Raw genomic sequence first — 11,824 nt, 5'->3', positions numbered from 1 at the left:
AATTTTGCTCATGAATATTACATTAATGCTCAAGATCGTTACATAATTATTATCAAAATTATTTCAAATATTAACTGAAATATAATCATTTTAACTAAAAGATAACAATATCATTCAAGTCCACAATCAATTGAATCATTATCATTAAATTATGTAATGAAACACAATGAATGAATAAGAAAGGGAATGAACGGATGTAAAACCACATTCCTATTGTTCAACACAAAAGGATCCTAATTATTTTTTTTTATTTGTTCCAAATCTTCAATGATGCATTAATTCTCACTTGCATATTTCTTAGAATCAAATTAATTTATTGTCCATTTATTCATATTTTAATTACAAGGAATGAAATCAAATTTTGCTCATAAATATTACAATATTATCAATATATTGTTACACAATTATTATCAAAATTATTTCAAATATTAAGTTAAACATAACCATAGCATTTAAGTTCATAATCAATCAAATTATTATCAATATTACTACAAGACGACAAATGATAAATGTAAGATAAAATTATGGAATGAAATAGAATGAATGAATAAGAAAGTGAGAGAACAAATAGGAAGCCACATTCCTATTGGTGAATGAGGGTGAAATTTGATGAATCATAACCTGAGTTTTCATTATATTTATCTATTTGTGTAATGAAGAGTGAAAGATTGTGTGATGAAGAATGAATCATTACATAAGTAACATAATTTATGTTGTACAATAAAATAGATTAACCACAATGTAAAACAAAAATAAAAAACATAGAATCATTATTATGCTACTTTTGCTCAAGAAACACCAGATCAAATAGAATTATCATCAATGCCCTTGTCATTAGAGACATCCCACTCCTCTAGTTATCCAACAATAATAACATATCTACATAATAAACAAAAAAATATTTTAATACAACAACTTCAAAGAAAAAAAAAATCAATGAATAGATCTACATGCATAAAATCATTTTAAAATAAGAAATTTTGAAATGGAAGAATGATATAAACCAAGAAGAGAAAAAAATGGTTGAAGAAAAGTAGAGTAATGAAATGAAGGAGTGAAAGAGAGATGTGGTTCTCTAATTAGTAATAAAATGAGAGAAAAAACATATGGAAGAAAGAAGAAGAATAAATGATAAATAGATGTATCAAGAGATAATAACAAATGTTATGGTGTGGTGGGGTGTATTGGAGGTGGTAGAATTCTTTGAGTGAGAAAACTTTTATTGTGAGTGTGACATGTGACAATTCAAGAAAGTGATGATACAAGTATGTGAGGGAGATTTTTTTGTTAAATAGTAAATAGATTATAATTAGGAGTTGATTTCTATCCCCTTTAATGTTATTTTTAGCACATGTCTAATTTGTTATTCACTCCCTTAATCCTATGATTTTAATTTACTACAAATTATTCTCATGGTCACTCTAAAATCAAACAAATCTTGTAAATTAAGGCAATTAATATGTGATTTTATCAATCTTTATTGCAATGTTTAAAAAACAATCACGCAAGAAAAGCTCTTTATTATTTGAAATTTGATTAACTTGCATTTGAGTATTGTTTTGTTTTTTGATACTTTAAAAAAGTGTTATGACAAAAAAATTTTGAGAAGTCTAAAGTTCTTTATTTTTTGGACTCTAAAAAACTAGATTTTAGTTCAACTTTTGTAAAAATTAATTTTGTAGGGTCGTGAAATACTTTTTTTCTCTTTTCTATTTTTTACCACATTAATACTATATATTCACGATGCATCTTTTTTATAAAACATGATTTTAGCTAATAAGTGATCAATAAATTTCTTAATAACCATCTTAAAATTCCCTTTAAAAATTAAATGAATATAGGTTGAATCATGAAACTATTAAATATTCCCTTTATCAATCCATTTTACTTTTAGAAACAAATTATTGAGAGAAAATTGAAATAAAACCCATTAAATGCTAATAGATTTAATTAAAATATTCTCGAAATTCAAATTTAAAATATATTGTGTGGGTCATCTTTAACTAAAGAATGCCTATATTTATAGATAGCTTCTGGAGAGTGAAAGTATTGCAAATTAAACTTGGCTGCAGCTTTTCCATGAGCCTATCTTTAGGTGTGCACTGTCCAAGAGTTTCTTTATTTTGCAATGAATGTCATACTTCATTGCCTTTAAATTATTGCACATAGCCCTTAATAATTGCTTAGTAACATGAACCTTTCTAGATTCTATAACTAAGCAATTATTAGTATATTTACACTATTTACACTATTAAATTCATCACTTTTTTGACTGGGTTATACTATTTTTTGGAGCATGGGTTTTTATAAACTAATATGGTGATCATTTAAATCATAAATAACTCCTAATTTACTGAACATCACATGGAAATGATATGGTTTAGGTGGTTATTAGCCAGAATAATGCTTCTACTCCTTTACCTACAACTTTGCCATTATTATCAACACCTGATAGAGATATGTTATAGTCTGGTATATTGTCATTGAACTAATAATGACAATGAAGTAAAAGCAACAATAATAATTTAATAATAAATGTTTAAATTTTTTAATTGAGATGACATATTTTTATTGATCCGAAACAACATGAATTTGATATGGTTTGTTGTCCATCACCTGATGCAACACCATCTAAGCCTTTCGGACTGTTCTAACTCTCTTTTCCCCGTGTTGCACTCTGTACTGCAGACAAATATTCTTCAAAGGGTATGTTCAGCTTTATTTTCATGTCTTCTTCAGCTAGTATAGTAACTATTGTTTTTTGTTCATAACTTTTTCACAGGAGACTATTTTAAGTTTGATGAAGCAAACTACTCTGATGGTGACCCTCCAGGTTCAACCAGTCATGCTTTATGTTTGAATATTCTGTATGACACAAATTCATTGTTTTCTTTTATATGCATATTTATAAATCTTTGGGTGTAAACTGTGCAGCTGATTGCAGTTGTACCCCAGCACAAATAGCAGCAATTGAGAAATCTTTGTATGTATTTTTTTAAGGCTTTGATTCTAACCTTGTAAATCATTTTAGTTTACTATCCAAGAACCGTGTACATTATAAGAACGTTATCTTTTATGATGGTTAATAATGCCAACTGCATTTGGAGGTTTTGGAATTTTAAAGTGAAATTCTTGAATTTGCAAGGTTAGCTTAATTACATAAGCAACAAACTTCCACCGTAGGTGTTTGATAAAGTTCTAAGGGTTCAAATTGTCATGTTGTTAAAATTGGTATCAAATGAGGAAAATGGAGACAGAAAATAGAAGAATTGATAAAAGATCAATGAGATCTTGATCAGTATGTATGTATTATTGCAATGAGAATGTGTATACAAGAGAAAGAATCAAATGAGAGAAAGTAACCACCCAAACTGATTTCCTAAATCAGTCCCAAATTCCAGTTTTTCTAAAAATTGAGTAACTACCCTCCCCACATCTTATTTATACTCCTCCTCTAAAAAGGACAGCCGTCCTAATTAGCCACCTCTAATTAGTTACCCTTCTTACCCCTTCTTACATACGCACCTTGTCTTCAAGGGAAAACATATGAAATTTCTCTTATTTTGCCGCTGCAGATTCCCAAGAGTTGTCACATGTAGGTGATTGAATTCATTTAACCAAAGCCTCGATGTGACCTTGATTATCCTCCCTGCAACTAACAATGTCTTTGGGTTCTACCTTTAGCTCATACTCTTCATTCAACATAGGGGAAGCGGTAGAGGTTGTTGATTTGGTTTGAGAGCTTTCTTCAACAAGGACACGTGGAATACCAAATGCACCTTTGCTTGCGTCGACAAATCCAACTTGTATGCAACCATACCCACACTACTTACAATCTGGTAAGGACCATAGAACCGGGCTGCTAGCTTGGCACACGACCGGTTTACAACGATTTGAGCTTGTAGGGTTGCAACTTTAAGTAAACCCAATCACCCACCGAAAACTCCACCATTCGCCTATGTTTATCTGCTTGCGTTCTCATATAATCTTGGACCTTCAGTAGATTCTGTCTTAACTCCCCCAACATCGCATCTCTCTGCTGCACCAGTTGGTTAACCCCATCAATCTTGGAAGAAATCCCTTTTATCAACATAGGGAGAGCATAACCATATAATGCCTTAAAAGGGGTCATACTTGCGGAACTCTGGTAGGTAGTATTATACTAGAATTCGGCCCAAGAAAGCCAATCCAGCCACTACCTCGGTTTAGGTCCAACAAAGCACCTCAAATAGGTTTCAAGACACCTATTTACAATTTCGGTCTGCCCATCAGTTTGGGGATAGTAAGACGTTCTAAGTTTTAATCGCGTCCCGACCAGCCTAAACAATTCCTTCCAAAAATGGCTTGGGTCCCTATCCGAAATGATAGTGGCTAGAAACCCATGCAATTTCACCACTTCCTGAACAAAAACAGTAGCAACCTCTCTTGCTATAAACGGATGACCCAAAGCAAAGAAATGCGAATATTTAGACAAATGGTCCACTACCACAAAAATCGTGTCTTTACCTTGGACCTTAGGTAACCCTCCAATGAAATCCATGGAGATATCCCTCCAAACCTGAGTGGGAATAGGCAACGGCTGTAACAACCCCCTAGAGATAAGGTGGAATACTTAGCCCTTTGACATATATCACATTCCTCTACAAATTTCCTGATATCCTTCATCATTCCTTCATAGAACAAAAAATTGGCCACCCATTTGTACGTTCTGAAAAATCCCGAGTGTCCCCTCATCGGTGTTGTATGACATTCAGCCAAAACGGTCGTAATCCTGTTCAAAACTCTAGAAAGAACCATTCTCCCTTTGTACATTAGCAACCCATTCTTCATCTGGAAATTCGAATGGGAGGAGGGAGAAACTATCAGGTCTTGTATCACCATCTACCACTTCGAATCCTGATGGACTTCTCTCATCCAATCCTCAACGTCCTCGGTTGTCAAAACTGAAATAACTGAGTACATGTCTTTCCGGGATAAGGCATCCGCGACTGAATTCTAGTTTCCTGACATATATTGGATCTCGAAATCTAAACCAATCAGTTTGACCACCCATTTGAACTGCTCATCACTAAACAATCGTTGCTCTGTCAAGAACTTGAGACTTCTCTGGTCTATTTTGATAATAAAATGTCGGCCCAATACATAGTGTCTCCACCTTTGCACGGCCTGCATCAAGGCCATCAATTCACGCTCATAGACTGACTTCAATTGCACCCTAGCTGACAACCCCTTACTCCAAAACGCCAAAGGTCTCTCATCCTGCATTAAAACCGCACCCAAACCGGAGCGGAAGCATCGGTCTCAATCACAAAAACCTTAGAAAAATCAGGAACTGTAAGCTTGGGTAAATCAATCATGGCGGCCTTCAAAAAATCAAAAGCTGCAGTAGCTTCCTCGGACCAAGTAAAACCATCCTTCTTCAACATATCGGTCAAAGGCTTAGCGAGTTTCCCATAGTTTTTAACAAACCGCCGGTAATACCCAGTCAATCCCAAAAATCCCCTCAATCCTCTAACATCCACTGGTCTCGGCCAAGTCTGCATCGCCTCTATCTTGGACTGATCAACCACCACCCTTTCCCCTGAAATAATATGACCGAGGTACTCCAAACTATCACGACCAAAACTGCACTTATTTTTGTTGGCCTTGAGATAATTCTGGTGCAACACCTCCAATACTTGCGCTAAATGAGACACATGGCTGACTAAATCCTTGCTCAAAACCAAAATATCATAAAAAATACCCAGTGCAAACTTCCTTAGAAACGACTTCAAGACCTCATTCATTAAAGCTTGGAAGGTAGATGGAGCATTGACGAGACCAAAGGGCATCACTAAGAATTCGTAATGTCCTTCATGAGTCTGAAACGCTGTTTTCAGGACGTCTTCTTCCTCCATCCGTATATGATGATACTCCGACTTCAAATCCAACTTTTAAAAAATTCTTGCCCCACCTAACTCATCCAATAATTCTTCTATCACCGGAATAGGAAACTTGTTCGAAACAGTGACCTTATTCAAGGCTTGGTAATAAACGCAAAACCTCCATCCTTCTTTTTGGCCAAGATAATGGGGTTGGAATAAGGACTGATACTCGGTCGAATTACCCCGGCTGGTAGCATCTCTCCCACCAACCTTTCAATCTCGAATTTCTTGAAATGGGGACATTTGTAAGGCCGTAAATTGGGTATCTCGGCTCCCTCCATCAAATGAATTGCATGATCATGTCTCCTAACTGGTGGCAGCCCCTATAGGTCCTAAAACACAATATCATATGTTTGCAATATTGACAACAACTCTGTGGGTATATGAATATCACCTATCGGAGTTATTGGTGCTTGAGTACAATGAAGCATCAACCCTTCACCCTCCTCTTTTAGAACTTGTAAGAACGCTCTAAAAGTCAACTGTGTTCTAGATAGGTTAGGATCCCCCGTTATCTTATACCACTCGATACCCCTTTCAATGATAATTCCAATTTTTCGAAGTCAGCCTTCACCTCCCCGAGGCCAGCCAGTCAATCCAAACCGAGCACCATATCTACCCTTCTCAAACCGAACAGCTAGAAGTCTTGTCTCAATTCTAACTTCTGGACCCGCATATTCAGACCCTCGCATTTGCCTTTGCACCGCACTTTGTGACCATCCCCAACCTCTTCTACTACATAGTTAGGGGTATCAATCACTGCTAACTGCAATTGTGCTACCAAATCGGTGGCAACGAAATTATGTGAAGCTCTATAGTCCAAGAAAATAACCACCATCCTCCCCAACAATTCACCCATAACCTTCCAAAATTTGGTAGACGTCAAACCTGCAATGAAACACAGAGATCATTGCAATGATTTGTACTGCCCAATTTCGGTTTCCTCCTCCCTTGTGCCATCATCGACTTCTTCTTCTTCGTCTTCTTCTAGCAAGATCATTCAGAGTTGTTTATTCTTGCATCGGTGCTCCCTATTATACAATTCGTCAAACTTAAAATACAACCCTTTGCCCGTGAGTTGGTTGTGGAATTCGCCGACCCATAACTGTTGGCGAGGTTGCTCCCCCCAAACTGCCCTACGGTTTTATCTTGCATTGTTCTCAAATCTACCGTGACAACCTTGTTGTATAGGTTGCTTCAGTTATACCCCGACAATTTTTGTAACATCCCAGCCCCTCCTTTATGCACCATGGAGTTCCTTATTTCAACCATCAGTGCTTTTCGAACAACTTCAGCTAAAGTGGATAATTCCAAGAGCCTTACCTCCGCCTGGATGTCACCTTTCAACCCATTCAAAAAGATCCCTTTTGCGAAATCTTGATCCATCTCCTTAAAGGCCCCAATGTACTTTTCAAACTCCTCTACGTATTCCTCCACCGCCCCTGTTTGTTTCAACGAAAGTAACATCTCAAAAGGGTTTTGCATCATCAATGGTTGGAACCGTCGGATTACCGCCATCTTGAACCCCTCCCACATGGGTCTAGGGTTACATCTTTCCCACCATTGGAACCAAGTTAACACCTTCCCCTCCAACGCCATTAGAGTGGCTTGCATTCTTTCATGATCGACAACGCCCCACAATGCAAATTATCGCTCCAATTTGCAAGTCCAACCAAAAGTGTTGTCTCACCGAAAACTAGAATTTCTAGCTTCCTCCATGGTTTCGGTCCAAGGTCGACGTCTACCCTACGATCGTTGCCGATTTCCATTCCACGTTCCCTGCTGTGGTTTGCCCCCTACTCACCGCCAACCTCGCTGGTTTCATCTTCCTCAATTTGCATGGGAATTCTCAGTTTGGTTGTAATTGTCGCAAGAAGATCTTCGGTCTTCCTTGCACGTGCCTCATTATGGTCCATTTGCACCCTCATCTTCTCATCAGCCTTCTTGGTGCGAGCTTCATTGAGTTCCAGTCGCATCCGTAATTCCTCCCATTCTTGGCTCCAATCATCATTGCTTTTAGCCATCCCTCTCGTCACCACCATACGCATCGCAACAGAAGTTTTTTAGGCACTAGGTCGGTGCTTTGATACCAGGGTTAAAACTGGTATAAATCAGGAAAATAGAGACAAAAAATAGAAGAATTGATACAAGATCAATGTGATCCTGATCAGTACTCAGCCAAAACGGTCGTAATCCTGTTCAAAACTCTAGAAAGAACCATTCTCCCTTTGTACATTAGCAACCCATTCTTCATCTGGAAATTCGAATGGGAGGAGGGAGAAACTATCAGGTCTTGTATCACCATCTACCACTTCGAATCCTGATGGACTTCTCTCATCCAATCCTCAACGTCCTCGGTTGTCAAAACTGAAATAACTGAGTACATGTCTTTCCGGGATAAGGCATCCGCGACTGAATTCTAGTTTCCTGACATATATTGGATCTCGAAATCTAAACCAATCAGTTTGACCACCCATTTGAACTGCTCATCACTAAACAATCGTTGCTCTGTCAAGAACTTGAGACTTCTCTGGTCTATTTTGATAATAAAATGTCGGCCCAATACATAGTGTCTCCACCTTTGCACGGCCTGCATCAAGGCCATCAATTCACGCTCATAGACTGACTTCAATTGCACCCTAGCTGACAACCCCTTACTCCAAAACGCCAAAGGTCTCTCATCCTGCATTAAAACCGCACCCAAACCGGAGCGGAAGCATCGGTCTCAATCACAAAAACCTTAGAAAAATCAGGAACTGTAAGCTTGGGTAAATCAATCATGGCGGCCTTCAAAAAATCAAAAGCTGCAGTAGCTTCCTCGGACCAAGTAAAACCATCCTTCTTCAACATATCGGTCAAAGGCTTAGCGAGTTTCCCATAGTTTTTAACAAACCGCCGGTAATACCCAGTCAATCCCAAAAATCCCCTCAATCCTCTAACATCCACTGGTCTCGGCCAAGTCTGCATCGCCTCTATCTTGGACTGATCAACCACCACCCTTTCCCCTGAAATAATATGACCGAGGTACTCCAAACTATCACGACCAAAACTGCACTTATTTTTGTTGGCCTTGAGATAATTCTGGTGCAACACCTCCAATACTTGCGCTAAATGAGACACATGGCTGACTAAATCCTTGCTCAAAACCAAAATATCATAAAAAATACCCAGTGCAAACTTCCTTAGAAACGACTTCAAGACCTCATTCATTAAAGCTTGGAAGGTAGATGGAGCATTGACGAGACCAAAGGGCATCACTAAGAATTCGTAATGTCCTTCATGAGTCTGAAACGCTGTTTTCAGGACGTCTTCTTCCTCCATCCGTATATGATGATACTCCGACTTCAAATCCAACTTTTAAAAAATTCTTGCCCCACCTAACTCATCCAATAATTCTTCTATCACCGGAATAGGAAACTTGTTCGAAACAGTGACCTTATTCAAGGCTTGGTAATAAACGCAAAACCTCCATCCTTCTTTTTGGCCAAGATAATGGGGTTGGAATAAGGACTGATACTCGGTCGAATTACCCCGGCTGGTAGCATCTCTCCCACCAACCTTTCAATCTCGAATTTCTTGAAATGGGGACATTTGTAAGGCCGTAAATTGGGTATCTCGGCTCCCTCCATCAAATGAATTGCATGATCATGTCTCCTAACTGGTGGCAGCCCCTATAGGTCCTAAAACACAATATCATATGTTTGCAATATTGACAACAACTCTGTGGGTATATGAATATCACCTATCGGAGTTATTGGTGCTTGAGTACAATGAAGCATCAACCCTTCACCCTCCTCTTTTAGAACTTGTAAGAACGCTCTAAAAGTCAACTGTGTTCTAGATAGGTTAGGATCCCCCGTTATCTTATACCACTCGATACCCCTTTCAATGATAATTCCAATTTTTCGAAGTCAGCCTTCACCTCCCCGAGGCCAGCCAGTCAATCCAAACCGAGCACCATATCTACCCTTCTCAAACCGAACAGCTAGAAGTCTTGTCTCAATTCTAACTTCTGGACCCGCATATTCAGACCCTCGCATTTGCCTTTGCACCGCACTTTGTGACCATCCCCAACCTCTTCTACTACATAGTTAGGGGTATCAATCACTGCTAACTGCAATTGTGCTACCAAATCGGTGGCAACGAAATTATGTGAAGCTCTATAGTCCAAGAAAATAACCACCATCCTCCCCAACAATTCACCCATAACCTTCCAAAATTTGGTAGACGTCAAACCTGCAATGAAACACAGAGATCATTGCAATGATTTGTACTGCCCAATTTCGGTTTCCTCCTCCCTTGTGCCATCATCGACTTCTTCTTCTTCGTCTTCTTCTAGCAAGATCATTCAGAGTTGTTTATTCTTGCATCGGTGCTCCCTATTATACAATTCGTCAAACTTAAAATACAACCCTTTGCCCGTGAGTTGGTTGTGGAATTCGCCGACCCATAACTGTTGGCGAGGTTGCTCCCCCCAAACTGCCCTACGGTTTTATCTTGCATTGTTCTCAAATCTACCGTGACAACCTTGTTGTATAGGTTGCTTCAGTTATACCCCGACAATTTTTGTAACATCCCAGCCCCTCCTTTATGCACCATGGAGTTCCTTATTTCAACCATCAGTGCTTTTCGAACAACTTCAGCTAAAGTGGATAATTCCAAGAGCCTTACCTCCGCCTGGATGTCACCTTTCAACCCATTCAAAAAGATCCCTTTTGCGAAATCTTGATCCATCTCCTTAAAGGCCCCAATGTACTTTTCAAACTCCTCTACGTATTCCTCCACCGCCCCTGTTTGTTTCAACGAAAGTAACATCTCAAAAGGGTTTTGCATCATCAATGGTTGGAACCGTCGGATTACCGCCATCTTGAACCCCTCCCACATGGGTCTAGGGTTACATCTTTCCCACCATTGGAACCAAGTTAACACCTTCCCCTCCAACGCCATTAGAGTGGCTTGCATTCTTTCATGATCGACAACGCCCCACAATGCAAATTATCGCTCCAATTTGCAAGTCCAACCAAAAGTGTTGTCTCACCGAAAACTAGAATTTCTAGCTTCCTCCATGGTTTCGGTCCAAGGTCGACGTCTACCCTACGATCGTTGCCGATTTCCATTCCACGTTCCCTGCTGTGGTTTGCCCCCTACTCACCGCCAACCTCGCTGGTTTCATCTTCCTCAATTTGCATGGGAATTCTCAGTTTGGTTGTAATTGTCGCAAGAAGATCTTCGGTCTTCCTTGCACGTGCCTCATTATGGTCCATTTGCACCCTCATCTTCTCATCAGCCTTCTTGGTGCGAGCTTCATTGAGTTCCAGTCGCATCCGTAATTCCTCCCATTCTTGGCTCCAATCATCATTGCTTTTAGCCATCCCTCTCGTCACCACCATACGCATCGCAACAGAAGTTTTTTAGGCACTAGGTCGGTGCTTTGATACCAGGGTTAAAACTGGTATAAATCAGGAAAATAGAGACAAAAAATAGAAGAATTGATACAAGATCAATGTGATCCTGATCAGTACGTATGTATTATTGCAATGAGAATGTGTATACAAGAGAAAGAATCAAATGAGAGAAAGTAACCACCCAAACTAATTTCCTAAATTAGTCCCAACTTCCAGTTTTTCCAAAAATTGAGTAACCACCCTCCCACATCTTATTTATACTCCTCCTCTAAAAAGGACAATTGTCCTAATTAGTCACTTCTAATTGTTACCCTTCTTACCCCTTTTTACATACACATGCTTAATTGAGGATTTGGCTCCCCGATTCCTATCACATGTCTGGTCCTATAAGCATGAAAACTTAGAGCATGTTATGATTGTTGGTGATTCAGATTTGCAAAATGTTGGAAAAACAGTTATGGACCATGGAACATTTTTCCAGAAAATCACAGATAT

General features: G+C 38.8%; 2 protein-coding genes across 2 annotated transcripts; both read right to left on the bottom strand.

Annotated features, from left to right (window-relative positions):
- Positions 6,994 to 7,589, bottom strand: LOC109328922. Its single transcript, XM_019562567.1, has one exon. It carries the CDS (start codon positions 7,536 to 7,538, stop codon positions 7,122 to 7,124), a length of 417 nt encoding a protein of 138 aa, XP_019418112.1. The 5' UTR covers positions 7,539 to 7,589; the 3' UTR covers positions 6,994 to 7,121.
- LOC109328911 lies at positions 10,342 to 10,937 on the bottom strand. The gene has a single exon (XM_019562556.1). It carries the CDS (start codon positions 10,884 to 10,886, stop codon positions 10,470 to 10,472), a length of 417 nt encoding a protein of 138 aa, XP_019418101.1. The 5' UTR covers positions 10,887 to 10,937; the 3' UTR covers positions 10,342 to 10,469.

This window comes from Lupinus angustifolius, chromosome LG02, assembly GCF_001865875.1.
Source record: "Lupinus angustifolius cultivar Tanjil chromosome LG02, LupAngTanjil_v1.0, whole genome shotgun sequence".
Lineage (NCBI taxonomy): Eukaryota > Viridiplantae > Streptophyta > Magnoliopsida > Fabales > Fabaceae > Lupinus > Lupinus angustifolius.
This window is presented reverse-complemented; position numbering and strand designations above follow the sequence as displayed.

Bases quoted from the DNA above. Each gene is read 5' to 3' on its own strand.
- LOC109328922 (XM_019562567.1), bottom strand. From the start codon at position 7,538: ATGCAAGCCACTCTAATGGCGTTGGAGGGGAAGGTGTTAACTTGGTTC.
- LOC109328911 (XM_019562556.1), bottom strand. From the start codon at position 10,886: ATGCAAGCCACTCTAATGGCGTTGGAGGGGAAGGTGTTAACTTGGTTC.